This window comes from Varroa destructor, unplaced genomic scaffold, assembly GCF_002443255.2.
Source record: "Varroa destructor unplaced genomic scaffold, Vdes_3.0 BEIS01000002.1, whole genome shotgun sequence".
NCBI classification, from domain to species: Eukaryota; Metazoa; Arthropoda; class Arachnida; order Mesostigmata; family Varroidae; genus Varroa; species Varroa destructor.
In genome coordinates this window covers 34,805,181-34,824,095 of record NW_019211455.1, presented here as the reverse complement: position 1 = coordinate 34,824,095, position 18,915 = coordinate 34,805,181, and the positions used below count along the sequence as shown (strand labels likewise).

The window sequence follows — 18,915 nt, the reverse complement described above, 5'->3', positions numbered from 1 at the left end:
TAGAGCCCGTTTGTACATAGTTTGTATTGGAAGCCGTACGTTGCGAAACGGAAGACTAGGTGACGGTTTGTCTGCTCGGGTTTTTTTCTAGCCCTTGTCTCTCATCGCTGTTTTACGCCGTGCCATGAAGGCCCAGAGTACGTTTGCGGAAAAAACCTTCATTCAATTGGGTAATTTGAGATTTTCTTTTGTAAAGTCCTCCCAAATCATATTCACCATCTGAACCACTACTGGCGCTACTTTGAAGCTTTTTGATTTTTAATTTTATCCAGACCTGATGTCCAGTATGTACCATCGAAGGTGAATGAATGTTACTGTATTGTATAGATTTGGCTTAATTGCTTCAGCAGCAGAGACTTCAACTTGAACGACGAACTACGCTAGGACGGACACAACACTACTAACGCCAGCGACTATTGCAGACACTCTTAAAGTAAAATACAGCGCAGTCCCGTTCTCTGCACAGCTAGGAATGACCAGATGACTTTTTCGATCGTCTGCATATTTTAAGAAAGATCAAAAAGGGAAACAGTACGGCCCCATAATTTTAATAAAAAAGATCATCTGACAATATGCCTTTCGCTGCTTGCATGACAGGAAGGACATTCCATTCTGTACTACACTAATGAAAGATTTATGACATCTTTATACGCAAATTAAAATCGTTCGACGCTAGCAGAAAATATTCATAGTTAAAAGCTGCATCTCTGCATGAAGTGCGATAAAGAGGCTGTCTCATGCTATGAGCTACCTAAGTTTCAGGAAAGAATCACTGGAGACCTTTACGCAAACTAGTTCGTCTGTCTGAGCCACGAGATCGACAGAAAAAGACCTCGGACTGGCAAAGGACGACGCAAAGTGATATCATTGTATAACAGCGCTATACTGTTCCAGTGAATCTAACGATCCAGTGAATGCTAACGTATTTAAAAAAGGAAATTTCACTCGGCGTACAGCCCAAACATCGCTCTACCTGATTTTCGTTTACGTTGCGTTCAATACAGCATAGAAAGGCAAACGTTTTATAACTGAGGCCAAAGTCCGTAAATGGGTTAATAAATTGATCGTTTCCAAGGACAAAGCCTTTTTACTTTGCGGCATACGTCAGCTGCCATAAAGAAAGATAAGCAAGGAAGTCACTATTTTGATAAAGATATTCACTTGTTCGAAAATAACAATAGAATAAAGTGGCTACAAAAATAACTTTAATAATAATATTTACTATAATTTCTAGACGACGGATAATTTCTTTTATTTATTTGTTGTTAGCTGTATTCTTTAGAACCTTTGTCTTCAACGAGCTTTGTCTTTTAATAGAAATAATATTATTATTAAAGGACATTGTGAAGTCAGCGAGAGTCCAAATATGGAAGACCTGGTAGTAATTATTAGAGATTTATCTGGGCAAGCTACAAAGAATAAAAAAGCAGGTATGAATTTCTTTTATATCTAAAGAAGTCATGAGCGCTTAGCGCCACTACCAGACAAAGGACTCGAAACATTTAACCTTTAAAGCTATGCACATTTGCATTTAACTTTTATATTAATTCACAATGTGGTGGCGGTCAATCACAGTATGACGACACGGGTTCTTTGCCAATGCTGTTAACCATTGTCATGTTGCTAAGTATCTGCTTTCGATTGGTGGCACGAGCGACTCTATTCCACGTAAACTTCAGTGTAAAAAAGCATCATTTTATCAGAAAAATGAATTATGCAGTGAAATTAGTACATAAAGACTAGCTAATCTTAATCCCTGGAACTTGAAGTGTGTCAACAGCGTTCACTACTGTGCATCATCACTTTTTAGTGTAATGATGACTAGTACCACCATAATCAAACAAACAGACATCAAACGCTTACTTTAAATTATTTATGTATTGTAGTATGTGGTGTACTGTTTCATGCAATAATAACTAACTGTACACTAAAGACTGAGGAGCCCATTGCATACAACAACGTTTATGATAATGCTGTTTAACACCAGCAGCAGTGGCACAATTTTGTCCATTTTTAGAATGAAAGTTTAGCTATAAAAGCACACGCATTATTTGAACTTGTTTCGTCGTAAACTTCGATTGTTACCAAGATTGCTATTCCCCCGTACAGACCGTTTTGCGGTAAAAAATACTATTCGGTCAGAAGAATAAATCCTGAACAAAGATTCGCAGCGGAAGATAGTCGAGCCTAACAGCTACGACCTTTGCACACACACGCTTAATAAGTAATGAATAAAAACTTCCCAAAAAGGGCGAAAATAGACACCACCAAATCAGATAGATAGGACCAACGTTAATAAATATATATGCGGGCTGTGGATATGTAAATAAACTAGGGTTGACCTTAGAATGTATGTGTTTATTCAGATTACACACTTATTTAAAGTTGCATTTGAAATGTATATACATGTGTACATTTGTCATATGTATACATGTCTATACATTTGAAATTACACGCCTATTTAAACTTGCATTTGAAATGTATATGCATGTATACATTTGTCATATGTATATATGTGTATATTTGACATCTATGTATATGTACATTTGACATGTGTATACATGTGTACATTTGATAATATACTAGCACCAATGATGCGGCGGCTACCTTGCCTGTGCATGATACAATAATGACAGCGAAACTGTATTCAAATCTCGCAAATAAAGAAATATCCTTGGAAATTACTATTGTTTTTGTTTTTTTCACCCTGTAAGGGTGTGAAAACTTCCGTGTTGAACTTCCGTGTTCCGTGTCAGCTCATGAAGAGCTTTCTATTGCACTAACTAAACCTCGATATTAAAAAAATGTATACCATTTAATAAGGATAACTATCATGTACAAGCAGGCTTTACACCTCTTCCACGGACAACGAAGTTTAAGAGGAAAAAGGCCAAAAGTGATATTACTTTACATTATCTGCGGTAATAAAGGCTTGATTAGTTCTTTCTCTGAATAATATAAGTTAGCTGTAGTTATGTTTCCTTATTTCTATAACAATCGTTCACTGTATAATAACCTATTGCATTACTAATTGTATAGTACATTGAGACTTGTGCAATAATATTCGTGGATGTCGTTACAATACTGCTTACTTGTGTGTTCTAAACGCCATCTTAAGTGACAAAGAAACTCATTGCTGGCATTTTTGCCTGTGAACGCTTCCATGCCTAAGCGTCAATTTTAGTATATGAACACAAGCGTCGTATGCATTGAGCTCACTGGAAGCTTTTGCTTGATATTAAGAACCTAAACCTTTTACATAGTTCTTGCTCTAAAAAAAGGTATTCGGTTAAAAAGAATTTTACCAACTAAACCTACCAAAATGTAGCCTAGCCCAGCCCCTGCAGATTTCGCAGATGCACTCCAAGAAAATTCCAAAAGCAATTTCTCGAAAAAGTGAAGCATCAAAAACGATCATAGTCATGTACATTAGCATTATAAATAAAAATAAAGATAGTAAGATATACATAACATACGCTTTGTTCAAACATAAGCGAATCGATTGTCTCAGGTTGATGAGTATTTGCTTGTTCGTCAAAATTCACATTATCCTCTTCGATGTAATCTACTTGTAGCACCGTTTGTTTCCCAGTTTTTACATTACCTTTCGAATTCTATCGTCGGAGTAACTTTCAGCTCAAATAGCAATTTTTCTTTTATTTTTTCTGTCGTAACGAGACGCTTCCCCTTCAGACTCTTCTGAACATAGGAAAAGTCGTAAAGGGCTGGGTTCTGTGAGAACGAGGGTTAAGAGCAACATACGCATCGATTTTTTTGCAAAAATTATTGTACGAATAGTGGAGTGTAAACCAGTTCAGTGCCATAATCGAGGACCCAAGACCTGCTGCACCACAGTTCTGGTTTGCTGCGCAATCTTTTTAAAATTTTTTAACACACATTGGTAGCCATGTAGCCGAGGTCAGAGGGTTATAACGAACGATTCCCCGACGGTTGCATAAAACCGTGAAATGCATTTTAGTTTGGACCTATATTATGTGACTGTCTTCGTTTGTTTTTAAATCGATCCTTGGACGATTGCGTCTTGATCTCGTCGTAGCCATACATTCACGTCTGGTAATTTATAGCGACGTGTTAAAGCAGGTTTCGCTTTTCAAAACATGTTTTACTAATACAGTTTTTTACGGACGTCCATCTGCTAAATATTCAGCTGTTTTGGAAAACTTTATCATAAAATTTCTAACGATTAAATTGTCGATCAAGATAAACTAATATACGCTAACTCTCTTATGGTGATTTAGCGGTTAACAACCACGTGTTGCTTCACCATTTCGACGTTCTTGTTGATTATTGCTTTTACAGGACTTTTAAGATAAAAATCATCCTCGATTAATTGCTGTCGTCTTCGAAACCGTTGAACCACCTGTTTATCTGAGCTTTACTCTGCGTCTGGTTTCCGTAGGGATTCTGTAGCAAAATTGCTTGAGGGGTTGATTTTATTTTTCACACAAAACCTAATACACACCCGCTGCTCCACTTATAGGAATTCGCAGAACGCTTAATACATGTAATTATCTATCTCAAAGAAAAACTCGTGATTACATCAGATTGTTATAAATTTCCGTCGGTGTGTAGCAGAGGCCGTGCCTTTTTTGCCAACGTGCAAGTGAAACACGAGCGATTATTCAGCGGCGCGAACATCTGAATGACGTATTCATTTTTGACGGAAATAAGTAACGAAAGAGTAAATTGTAAAGGTCCGGATAAGAATTGAATCTAAAAAGATAATGCGGAAACTTGGGTCTGCTTATGGGACCCAACCTCTTTACCGCGTACAAAAATGACCTTCTTCTCTACAGGCATTAAAATAGTATGATTCACCTATGACATCTTCATCTTATCTAATAATAATAGCAATTATTATTATTATAACAATAGCAATAATTAATAATTTTCTTCGTTCCACATTGATTGTGTCACTCATATGTATGAGTGCAAAATTGATATAACCCGCGAACTTGATAACTAGTTTAAAGTCGGACCTCATTACAAAAATTTCACTAGAATTATAGAATTCGTATATATGAGTGTTGCGTATTTCGTCGAAACTGTGCCTCATGCACACCAACTAATGGGTACTGAGTCTTCTTATTTTATGTCTGTTGGGTCTGTTTGGTTGTCTTCACTTCACAATACGGCGTCAAGTAGTATGCGGAACTGACTTCTACTACCTTTTATGAATGTGTGGCCATGAAAGCGCTATAAATTAACATTTTGGAGAAGCAGAATTGCTGAGGAAGCTCTTTGACAAACAGTGAGTCTCAAGTATACCAACGGTGAAGAGTGCAGTACCTGTACAAACTTTAAGAATGCCAGCCAAATTCTGGTCAATGCAACTAGGTTTCGGAGGCTTAAGTTTTTACTTACTTGAGATTCTATATGAGACGCTTGGTGTAATCTGTTAGTTGAACAATTTGATTAATCGCTTCTCGATAGTATTCGCAGCTACCATCGTTTTTCTGTTCCTCTTTATAACGTGCTTTGTAGATGAGTTGTCTGTTAACATTGCTATGGTGTCGTAAGCGAACAAGTTTACAGGTTTCAGACGTACTTTATCGAGGTAAAAGGACTGCTAGAAGCAAGCCTTTCTTCTCCCTGAAATTTCACAGCTTTGGCCCCGGTTTTCTTGACGCGCAGCCCGACCTTGATGACGTAAACATTTAGAATAGCGAGCACCAACTACAAACAATAACGACCTTATTGACCATTATGATATCATGCACGTATAAATAATCTTTACGCTAGAATGTCGTTCTTGTATTCTTGCGGGGAGACTGCTTTTGAGAAGAGAGGAAGGCACCAGACCTAGACTACCTATTGGGGCAAAACCAGTCGTTTGCTTGACTCCACCCTGCTTTAACATATCGTAGTTAAAAGCTATTCATTTTTTTCTAAAGTATCCACCTTAACAGTTTAGTATCGGGATCTCTTACCATCGAGCTTGCTAGTACGATAATTTATCGGAAAACCGCTTTACGCGCTATAAAGATATCGGAGTATAAGTCGGAATCTCCTTTTCCGTCCACAGTTCTTTTAACACGCCGTCGCTCTCAACCTGCACGCATGGAAGTCATGCTATTAGCTGTGCAGAGCGGTTTCGTAATCCAAATAGAACAAAAGGAAGTGAACAACAACTTTAAAACTTGAACATTTAGCTCTTTTTCATCACCGTTCCCCACGATTTCGGACGTATGGGGTCTTGTTTCTATTTGAAAATCACGGTCATTGAATAATTTTACCATGCTTTAAAAATGTCTTTTTCTTTACACAGACTATGGATAGTCTTTCAGCAGGGCGTCCATTCCATAGCTGTCTTCGTTATTCGTTATATCACAAGGTATTCGTTATACGTACCATCCTACCTGCATGCCTCATTGTCAAATAACAGCTTGGGAACAACCTACGACATCTGAACTCAATTTTACTCTAGGTTCTCTACTTGCCGTCCTAAGTGGTAGGACAATATGTCGATTAAGGTGATGTTACTTGAGTTCAGGATAGTTCGCCGAAGTAGGCCTAGACAGCTGCGAAGTCGATTTTGGGAGACTAGGGTGGCGGAACCGGATGTGGGGGACACGCGAGGCTCCTTCCAGTACTCTTATGCTTCTCTATTGCTTTTGTTTACTCGAAGTATAGTTTGTGTAGCCTTTGGATTCTTGCTACTCCTTAAGTGAGAGCTGCCTGAATTTTTGGGGTTCGGTAGCCTAAATTACTTTAATTTAGAGATTCGTTGATTTGAATTTAACGTGAGAAAGTTATAGTACGGTTCTATTTTATAGAAGTATAAATATTATATATAGTTATGTATATCATAAATATATATAGTCTACTGTGGAAATATTTATCTGTTATCGTTTGAGTTTGACTTGACCGGTTGATTTCAACACTGAAGCGGTTGACACTTATCCCCAGCTTCCTTCTATTAACTAGGCCACAGCATTTTATCAGCTCCTTTACCATTTCGTCAGTGCTCTTAATTGCAGATGGACGTTTGCATATGTATCTATAATCACCTTTTTCCTTGACAGTTATACAGTTATCTTCGGCGATGACTTGTTTCATCGTGTCCAGGCAATGACTATCCATCAAATCTTATTTATTGACCTTTACTAATAATACTAAAAAACCTCACAGGTAGATAATTATTATAAGTCAGCAACACAATATCCCAGTATCAGAAAAGCTATATATAGTCGCGCAAAAGGTAACACAATTTAAATCTTGTTGAACCCATAAAATTAGTTTTCCACATTTCTTAGAAATGGCAATGGTTGTAAAAAAATGGTGACGCCACCTCTTGCACGAGTAGAGACGGATCGTGCGCCAATATAAACGACGATTTCGATTTGGTCTCCGTTAGAATATTAAATCGATTGTTTGAGTTGCTGGGTATTACTGAGTAGGGAAAAGGAATTATTTTCAGTTTTACTAGACTATATGTATTTTAGCGTCTCCTGGTCTTGCACAGCGCTCTTTCTCCGACACATCAGAACCATAGGTACCGCGGAATATGCATTGACGGAAAACATTATAAAACAATTGGCAAAGATTTACCCTTCCCGTAGCGTGGACAATCTCTCTCTCTACATTAGCAAAACTGAAATACGTTATGTTTGAGGCAAACAAATTTAGGAGTAGAATGTAAGTATTTAATTTAATTAAGGAGTTAGTTGAAGTCAGAACCGAAGCCATTGATGACGACAGGAGAAGTTAGATACGGTCTAACTATTACACTGCATTTACTTACCTATTATGAAATAAATGTGATCGTCCGTTTATATATATAAAACTGAGAGTGGGGCGTCCGTTGCCAAATAAATTGAAAAAAAAAACATTAACGAAGTTCCGAAATATAATCTTGTCTATACAATTATAAATCTTCTACGGTGTATATGATTTGGAGTTCACTATAAGATAGAAGGACAGCACCTGATCAGCGTCCAAAAAATGCCTTAAGGAATACGATACCTAATGACCTTATAATACAACTCGGCAACCTCAAGAAATTATCCACTTTTGTGGTCTTTAGACGTAACGCAGGCAAGTCACTTAAATTAAGGCAAATTGAAAGTAAGCTCCTCCAATGTCTATAGAATTCAACTTAATACTACCCATTACCGAATTAAGGTAACCAAAAACTGGAGCTTACTAACTTATATTATTGTAAAAATCTAGTACATCCTAAATGACTAATACACCAACACATAGTAGCATAAAAACAAAAATTGTTGATTACTATCGGTCGCTATCAAGTTTTTATTTAGCTGTTAAGACGAAAACAACTGAAAATAAACAAAGAATCTAGAGCCCACAGATAACGTGAATAGATTAGTGGCCATTTCGAAGTCCATTCATCAACGTATATGAGACAAAGTAGATTTTTCTGTATCTAGTCACACTTATCATGCGGTATATGTCATTAGAGTAACGTTATATACTAAAGGAAAATAAATGAAAACAAATAAATTAAAAAACGTATCATGTAGTAGACCTTTTTCAAGATGGTTGCTTAGGTACCATGTGTTCGCGACTATCAAGTAAGACCGACACGAGCAACTGTCTACAGTATTTATGATGCGACACTGTCATTTATAATAATTATTTGCGGAACTTGGTTAGTATATTTATATTAAAAGATGTGTGTGCTAAATGATTTATACCTGACAAGGCTAGAAATATACGTTGTGTACTGAGGATGGTAGCAGGTAGTAATCGCTTCGTTGGTAAGATACGGATGTAAAGGGCAGTTACGACATTTCTCAATATGAAACGAGTCTGCACTTTTAACGAATTATTTTTAACAAAGACTCAAAATATAAGGCTTCTAAAAAAAAATAATTTTTTTAAAATTAACTGGCGTTACTTCTTCTTGACGCCACCTTGGCGGGTCATGGCATAACAAATCCCCTAAGACCTTACCATAATTCTCAAAGTAGGCTCGCAGTTTACACTGAATCTATTCAAATGTCTTGAAATAAATTAGGGCTTCTAAAACTGTTAATCCTTCAAAATCCGACGAATTTCGACTACATTTTAAAGATTAGCGTTACTCAGTTATAATGTCTGTACTTTTCAATTCAGGTCATATCGCCTCTGTTAAAAATATGTTAAAATAATATAAATATAATTACATCTAACATACCAGGTTACTCTTTTTACCCAGGGCGAACTTTTCTGTACGCACCTGGTTTTGTGCTACTCTGCGTAATAGTTATGCCCTTCAAACATAAAACAAACACACTAAAGGCTAGAAACTCAAAATTTGACCTTTTTTGATACATCAGAGGAAAGTCCTTCTTCTTCTTCTTACCTATCGTTCTTACCTATATCGTTTGCCGCATTACCGTTGCCTATCTTTCTAAATGCATAGACTTATGCGTAAACATTCAGTCGCCATCTTGCCAGGGAACAAAAATTGTTCCCTGACAGGATGTTCCTAAAAATGCCATTAGGAGATTCGAACGAGAAAAACCCTTTTCTTTCTTGGGTGATTATTCCATTCAACAAAACATACAGCTTCGTTGCACTTACTCTGCGGCAGTACTTACTGAAATATCTCCGTGACCTCGTCATTTCTTCGATTCCGATTGTCTCGCTCTTCCATTGCCCTTAATCAGTATGTGTATACTGCATGTATGTTGCCACTTGAAGAAATGAATAACCTTGATTTCGAAATGGCCAATAATAACCCGAATAAACTCTACTCCATCTGCACATCTAGAGTCTCGCCCTAATCTGAAAACGAAATCCCAAACACTTATTCTGTCACAATTATGCCCGCTCTCACATTGAAAGGTTTCCATAATCTCAATAAACTCTTGCTTTTTGACTGTTTTGAAGAGAGAAAAAATTCAGCATTGAGCATGATGGTTGCTTCGAAACCGACAACTTGAAAAGAGACTAGAATCCGCCAAAAGTATTTATCTAATCGAAGATTATAAAATACATACTAGGATCCTCTATATTTAATTAATGATAAATCAAGTTTGAAAATCAACGAAATATTCGATTTAACATCACTGAGAAATAAAAGCGGTTTTCTGTGTATATTTTTCTTCTCGCGTTAGACCAGCCCAGGGGCTTAATTTGTAGTACACATGAAAAATAATGACAACCAACTAGGTTCTCGTAGAAATCGCCTCTTTAACTTGAGCCGTTTCGCGTAATTTTGATTCACAGCACTGCAAAATTCAGCATCAGTTCTAATAATCACCTTACCAGTACGATTCATGGATTGTTGTTGGTGGTTCAATACGAGCTACATGTAGCACTGTATACAGAAAGCCAGACTAGGCAGATCCATGAGCTTCTTCCCCGCGCCCGTTTTTCCGTTAATCAACTTATGATACCTATATATGGTCATGTATGTGGAGACTCTGAATAAAAGAATCTCTACCTGAGTTTACTTTTTAAAAGTTATTGCAGAACACTACGAATGACAGTATTTTTCGTTTCGTTGCTCCTTTTAAGGAAGTTTTGGCCTTTTGAAGGTTCTCCGCGGGATCAAGAGCAACGTATGACTGACCGGCTTAACTGTGACTGCTTCGACAATGGACGTCTTTTATTGCTTATCCTCGTATTTTGTGAATCGTCAGAGCAAAGCACGATTGCATTGGAAATTGACGCCGTCGTAGTAAGACCTCATTTTCCTATGATAAATTGAATGTAATCCTTTAAAGCATGACGACGTGCGCTTTGAATGTAGCGTTGATCATTTGCGGGACAATACCGTGAGTTTGTAGATCATAAACGATCATCCTTGTTCCGTAGCAAAGTTTAAGGAAGCCTAAGTTTATCATGAAGACGACCGGAAGATCTTTCCTTAGTCGCAGATTATGGATATATAATGATGCTGGCGGGTAGATGCGGTTAAGTTTATTCTGCAATAGGACCCCATTTTAACATAACGTTTGATGATAGTGGAATTTTGTAGTTAGCATTATTTAGAAATGTATCAGATCCGACATCTAATGACTGAAAGTATTTGCGTCGGTAGCAATTAGTTGCGTCACTTCTTAATACATCGCTACTCCATTCAGAAATGATCTAACAATAAAATTAACCTCGAAAGATTCATTTTTACTGCATATACTGCGTAGGATAAGACCAACGGCTTCGAAAGCCACTCGTTTAGTTATGACTAATGCGTCTTAGACAATAAATGTCACGACACGAGATAGATTTACAGCTGCTGCATTTGGCTTTTGATTACATACTGTATCATCTTTGACACGGATAGAAATGCTGAATCAAAAGTGCGTAGTTTAGCCTCCGAGCTTCAAAGTCGACGCGATTCATGATGATGCTACTTCAATGGCTAACTTTTTATCTCGTTCACTTTGCTTAATATCAAGTTAGTAACGATTGTTTTATTTCCTGTTCTTCAACTAAGCCAGATTTTCTAAATTTTTTTTTATCAATTTCCTCAGTTATTTTCGCCAACAAGAAATGTCATTCGTGGTTTGTGCGATACTCACGGCGTGTCCTCGTAACTGAGTCCTCACATCAATAATTGGTTTCTACAAAACACAAAGACCGTTCCAAACTGTAGCGTTCCATCATTGCAAACCGCAAACTTTGTTTTTTTGATCGCTAAATCGCTAGTTAGCGTTTACTCGCTTACAAACGCAGGAAAAGAGGGGCTGTATATACCATGTAGAAGGCTAGACACTATACACTTATGTACTTTGGCTCGCACCCGATTTCCCGTTAAATAATTTCAACCTGTTTGTTTATAAAATAGAAAAGCTAATTTATACAGTAATTTCAAGGAACTTTCAAGGAAATAGTTTATATTTCGTAGAGCATTAACGAATATCATTGAGGTCTTGTTTTTGTTTAGACAATCACAAATATATTTGTAGAGTTTTCTTTTGAATTCTTCTTTCATTTGAAAGTGGCTTATAGATGTTTGCGGATCTTTTCTGTTCAGTAATATCGTAATAGCGTGTCCGCAATACATTCGCGTTCCTTTTTTCTTAGCGCTGATAGTAGGGGGTTGGAAGATTGATTTTTTTTGTTAAAGTCACTCAGTTTGGCTTGGAAGTATATAAGAGCTTCAGCGATATGAAAAGTCATGTTATTTTTCGATAGCCTGTATCTATGATGATAGTTTCGAGTCATTGTATTCTTGAAAAGGTGAGTATGTTTAGTCCGTTTATAACAACCATGAGTAAACAGTTGTGTGGGTGTGCAAAGAAGATCTGAAAAAAATAGTGACTATTTACTGTTTCATAGAACTAATAGTCCGATGTTGTGCTAAATTGCTTTGTACAATAAATAGAGAATCGTCGGTTCCTTTCAAAGGACGACACTTCCTACAAATACCAAAAAATATCTGACAAGGCAATCGTATAGATATTTTTCGAATATTTTTTTTTGCTTTCATATCATTCCTATAATTCTATAGGCCGTTAAATGTCACTTAATTCTTTTCTGTATATAACATATATTTGTGGGCTTACCTTTGAAATGTGCTTCATATTTTTGCTTCAAGGCAAATGTTATCTATGCGGCCGATATTTGATCAGATATTTTTACTATTTTAGGGGTAAAAACCCTAGTAGCGAGTGATAAAATACGATTTGAACATAGGCGAAGGTCAAACGTCTAGCTTGTTTGTATTTTAATTCGATTTTATATAGTACGTTTTTTAATGGTTTCTTAAACGAAGATCCTCAGATAAATAGTTGTAAACCTGTGCATATTTTGTCTAATATATCCGTATGGTAAATTCGGTTAATTCTTATTATATAAAAGTTCATTGGAAATGAAAATCGCAACGTATGGCAGATATTTACAGACGACGAAATGCACATTTGACCATAACGCTTAATGATAATTAAGAGAGAAGTTACACCTATGTTAAGTAGAAAAGAAGCCAGTGGATGGAATTAATATCCCTATATAAAAATGCTTTACGGGTATAACCACTGGATTGGAGGAGAACCTGCGGCATAATGCCGCCACTAAAATTAGCGCCAAGAAAACTAACAATTCATATAGAAACATGAGTCGGAGCAACGACAGAAATAGCCGCTATCAAGACTAAATAAGCTGCATCTAGCATACATCCAGGATCTTTAGTCAATAATGTGGTTCTGATAAACAGACTGATAATCCACGTGACCAGTTTCAAACACTACTTTAATAACGAAATCTTTTTTGAAAGTACGCCCTCCAAATGCATATCCATTATTTTTACATATCCGTTCATAATCACGCACGAAAAGCCAGGCTCGTAACCCAACAATTGGACACGCTTTTTAATAAATTATTTGAAACCTGAATTAAGTCTAAGATAGGACTTTTCAGGCTCTTGGTATATTGCTACCATGGCTATGAGGTACGTGCGCTTCGCCTCGTGGCCACGCGTCCTCCCCATTTCCCGTACTCAAGTAGCACGTCGACAAATTTATGGCCTGTACACGAATTGTTCTCTTACTAGTTTGTTCGCGCTTAAACTCATATCGCTTGCATTATTTGCACCCGAACCTTTCATGAACTTCAGTTTAATATTTCGCTTTCGTATTTGTTCGCCCTTGGTAAACTTATGAGAACGCTTCATCGACAGATTTATGACTTGTGCACGAAACCCTCACTGCGGAGATTCTTTTCTTTGAAAAAAAAAAGATCTATTCAGGCGCCATATTTTTCTCCTTGCATGAAAATATCAGCGCTAAATAGTTGAATGCTAAGATGGTACCGAATGATTAAGCGGTTATATGGGACCAGTTGATGCAATCCTTAAAATTTTATCTAATCATGTAGGATTATATAGGCATTTAAAAAATGGATCATACGTAATTCGTGAGGGCGCACATCCTTACGAAATCGAAATAAGTAGAAGTGGAAAAGAAGTCAAGTGTCTATAATGAAGAAACAATAACATTTCAAAAAACCACCAACACTGCCACCTTATGTCAGCACATTTTGCTGCTTAAATTACTAACACAACAGCTGTCCACATCTACGATTTCACAACAATAAGGAGGATAAAGCAAACACAGATGGTTTGCTTAAGTTCCTAGAGCCATGGGTATCAAACATTATGTAATCAACAATATATGTACATTTTTCGGTATTTGGCGAAATGTAAGGATGATTCTATTCTAGCACGACAGATAAGAAGCAACAATACGCAATCCAGTCGAATTGATCACATGTTCTGTGCAGAGTTAATACTGAGTCATATGTTATCACCTTTAGTAAAGTATAAATGCCATATTTTGCCTACCAAACAACACTTAAGCAGTGTTGCGTTTTTGAGACCGACAATACTGGGTTGAAATTAGATAAAGTGAAATAGTTATAAAACAAATTAACAAGACAATTAATAAGGACAAGAAACATCTATGGTATTCGAAGGTAGTTCATTAACATAAAAGCTCACTTAAAACAAAGTTAGATCAGTTTCGTATTAAATGTTATCTGAGTTTGGCATTGAGCTAGATCGTTTAATTAGAAAAGGTCCATGGGAACTTAGTTAGGGAGTTAAAGCGAATTAATGACTACGTATTCAAGGTAAAATAAGAAGAGTGCGCTGCCCTGATTAATAAAATAAGATACTTGAATATAGACCACATTATTGCTATGCACGATTTGCCGACTCCACCCAATATATCTAAGCTTCCTTTCGTACCAAGCGTGGTAAATTTTTATGGCTGTTTTGTATAGCTCTTCGGTATGCCTCTAAATACAGAAAGCAGATTTAACTACACATTGAAACATCAACTCTCTTTACGTGAATTAAGGGAAGTTCTCCAGTCAAACGCGCTACTTATGAATCACGATCTAAAATGTCTGATAATGATAGAATTTATTATATCAGATGAATATCCTGACATTATATATATGTATATATATTATATATAGAGGCATATATATACATACATATAGAGGCAACGATTATAGTTAAATAAAACAAAGAGGCGTAATTCCTTGTTGAATTTGCACAGCACTTCGTAGATTTATAGACGGTTGAAAGTTTATTTTACTTAGAGAACGTCACACATCGTTAGCAGTCTTTTGCATAAAAAGCGAAGTAGCAATGCATAACGTCGAGTTGAAATTTTATTAGGTGACAACGCTCAGAGTAAGAAATGTCAGGGAGCAAGCTTGTACTTTGTCTAAATTAATTTTTGACTGCCTTTCCACACAAAAGTAGCGACAATCTTTCTACTTTGAGGAGTTATTGACTGCACCCATTTGGCTATTATAACGAAAGTGATCGTAAACAAACTAAATACAGTGAAAGAAAATATAGTAACATGCAGTATGAATTGTTTTTGAAAAGGCTCGTTTACTTTTTTATACTCGTAAGGGTACAACAACGACAAGCTTACCAAGGAGGCAAATTGTATATACTTTGTGCATAAAATAAATACTGAAACTAATGTTGTCAATGTTGCCTAGTGATATAAGCATTAGTGATACTCTCGATATTTCAAATATTACGGGCTTTGCAACAAGTTATTTATATAGGAATCGGCTGTCAAATTCTTTAATGATTTTTGGAATGTAAATCAACTATACAATTAGTTACAGTGATTCAATACTAAGTAATGTTTAACTAATATAATTATCGACATATTAGTTTAATTGTGTATACGTTAATTTGTTAGAAGCTTAAGATGGGCACGAATGAAGAAGCTTTAGTAGGTACTCAGTAAAATTAATTGAAAACAACTTATCAGACAGTAAATTAGTGGTGAAGATTAATAACCTGCTAAGCCTATGAACTACTGCTCATCAAGAGCATCTAAGAACTCTCTAATATGTTGTCCAAGTGATTTATTGAGAAGATACCTGGTTTTTACGCAAATTTGTCTAAAAAGCTAATATCCTTAGGTTAAACTGTTACTTTAAAGTGTAATGGCTAGTTTCAAAAGTTATCTTGTGCTGGCACAATAATTGTTATGTAGCGAGTGTACTCATTGTCCAATTTTATATTTCGTATTGGCTTCATAAATAAAGGGTTAAGCGTGTCTATCTAAAAAGGGAGCCTTTATTTGTGTACCTAATTGCGCGGATATACTGTGGAAGCGTATGTACCCGAAACTAATTCTAGGCAGTATCCTAAAACCTCTACTCACAAGTCATAACTTTGTAATTTCTCAACGAGTTTTAACAAACTAGGCAGCGTTGCAAGCCAACATCTAAGTTCAGACTCGATCATATATTTGTCCAATATACTCAACTATAATCCAAAATACCTAAACAAAAGTTAGTAAGTAGATGGCGAATAGAACTAATAAGCACAAATTAGGAAACATACTCATGTAGAGAAAGCGCTTTGTGATACCGTTTTTCAGATCCGAATCGAAGGCTTTCTACTGCCTATCCTTGATCACAAAAGTTATCAAAGATCAAAATCTTTGAATGCGCTTGTGGTTTAAATCGATGCAAGTGTACGTATACTTATATGGATCTACTATCATGGAGTCGAAATATTATGGATAAGTAAGATTAGATCCACTCACAATTTCTTAGCGCAATACCGCAGTGACTATGCCATTCATGCAAAAATGAATGGCAATTTAAATTTTGCATAACGATGTGCTTCCAAAGTTCCACAGGATTAATTTATTTACCTACCACTTATGTTTCACTCGACCGAGTTCAATGCTGATGATCTCAAACTAAAAAATGCAGCGACAGAAACTGATGGGGCGAAATTTTATACATGGCTAATAGATAAGGTTGTCGATTAATATACGCTCAGTATTAAAATTCTGCGTTCGGCTCTTTTTTCGCAGAAGGTATTGTTTGTCGGGCCGGTGACGCGTCATTCTAATGCATAGTGATATCCATATCGGATTCGTTGATACCGGTACGTTCCGAAAATGAAGATATTGAATATTAATTTAATTATTGCCAATACCAATTGATATAGGAATAAGTAGTAATCGTCTCTTGGCGGCTATTTCTACCTCACTTTCCCTGCAAATGTATACTCGAGGCTTAACCTTTTCACAATATCTAGTTACCCATTCGTGTGAGAAATCCATCGGTTGCGTTCGGACCTATGCCTGGTACGAGTTAATTGAAATTTTCTGTTCCCTAGCAATAACTTCTCTTCGTTTGTTATCCTTATAACGAGTTTATTCGGGTAACGCGACAGTAATCTGACGTTCGAAGTGTCTTTTTCGGCCTGTAGTATCAGTGTAACTAAAAGGTGCCCAAACTCTTTTTTGTAGGTCCATCAGTTTTCTCTGCTACTCGTTGTTCCGACAGTGCTATTTGATATCTTTTCTGTTTAAAGCAGTCTTCATTACTGGATGCTTGTCTACGCTTTCAGCCTTGGCTCGATGACAGTGAGGTGCACTTACTGCATATTTGGCCCGTAATGTACAAAACTCTTTGAATATCGTTTAGCTACACTTTGAATTCGAAGCCATCTATAGTTCGCCGGATCTTCCATAATTTTCGAAGTGAATACCGGCGTTTAATTACGTTACAAATCGTGTTATAAGGTACGTGAAATTTAAAAAAGTTGCTACACGGTAGAATTTGTCACTCCACGCAAACATGTCTTTAGACTCTGCCTGCCATGCCATTGTAGGATGTATTTGTTAACTGATGGTTCCGTTCGCTGCTCTAAGTCTGTACGTTTAACATTTTGTACATTGTATTCACCAGGTTCTTCAGATTATTCTTGTTTCTTGGCTAGTATATGGTATTATTGATGCGACGACCTTCATACATTCTCCTTTCAAATTCTACTGGGTAATTCCTGCAGATCCCTTCTATGAGATTTTCTGATCTTCGATTTTATCATCCCGAGTATTCTAGAAGCAAAGTTAATACGCTCGTTTTTCTTTGGCCCAACTCGCTAAACAACTTTAATTAGCGCCTACATTGGTGCATTTTGCGTTATTTCTAGTTTAGTGTCTGCTTTAGCAATGGATCTGGCATTCGGTCGCAGAAAAGGTGTTCAGTTTCTACTATCATGTTCTGCACATGCTTCCGTGTACCTGAACTGCTGCCAAATGGTTTCTACTTAGTAAATTTGGTATCAAGTTTATTTTACCTAATACGTACGCAGTTACATTGGTCATTTTACATTTTTCGATTTTTTCATGCCATGTGTTTTTCTTCTTCCTTAACTGAATGATTATTTTTAGTAGCAATTAATATATGATATGCGTATGCTCCGAGCCTACCCTCTTGAATAGTAGTCAACCTATTCCGTAATTGCTTGTTTCTCTTTGTTTCTGTGAAATACCTGTCACCTTATACGCTTATCTCTGTTAGTTTGTGTATGATAGCTTTAAAAACCTTTTCTTGTTCGCTTTGCAGTTGGAATTCATATCACCTCTGAGTTTGTCTGCAAATGGGCTGTGTGAGCTGGAATAGGCTAAGGACGAATTACAATAAGTGTTTTACGCACCCGAGAAATCTCATTACCTCGCTAACGTCTTTAGGCTCTTGCTATCTTATATATCTTTGACTTCCGTTCAAGATCAGCTTTTGATCCTTTCTTGCTGATTAGGTATCCTATTAATTTTACGTTTAACATTTCCAGAAGCAGTTTGCCTGTGTTGTATTGTAATCTTACTTAAAAGCTGTCTCGAAGAGTGCTTTTTGAAACTTTTGCTCAACTCTCAAAAGTTTTGTAGTGACCATTTATAGCTTCAGCTCTTGCCTTACCCCCAGGAAAGCGTTGTGATTGTCACTAGGACTACATTTTTAAATGCATCATATGCTTGTACCTGGCGACTCTATTATTCATCGGGGGACCAATCAATTCCTTAAGGTACCCTACGGTGTATGTATCTTACTATGAACTGCCAGATCGTAGTTTCAGCTCTCATACCCCAGCACCACTCAATAAAACCCGTCTCTAGCGCCTAGAATTGATGAAACATTTACCTTGGCCATTGAGAGTACGCACAG

At 36.7% G+C, this 18,915-nt stretch overlaps 1 protein-coding gene across 6 annotated transcripts in view; it reads left to right on the top strand.

Annotated features, from left to right (window-relative positions):
- The window catches only part of LOC111245599 (melatonin receptor type 1B-B-like), a 52,541-nt gene that overhangs the window by 12,598 nt on the left and 21,028 nt on the right, over positions 1 to 18,915 (top strand). For 5 of the 6 annotated variants that reach the window (XR_015321114.1, XM_086980125.1, XM_086980127.1 and 2 more), the window contains one exon: positions 10,489 to 10,651. The exons of the other annotated variant lie outside the window; for it this stretch is intronic. Coding sequence is in view for 4 of the 5 variants with exons in the window: in XM_086980125.1 (XP_086836251.1) it covers positions 10,489 to 10,651 (163 nt within the window). In the remaining variant the exon portion in view is untranslated. The remainder of the gene's footprint in view (positions 1 to 10,488; positions 10,652 to 18,915) is intronic. 6 annotated transcript variants of the gene reach the window in all.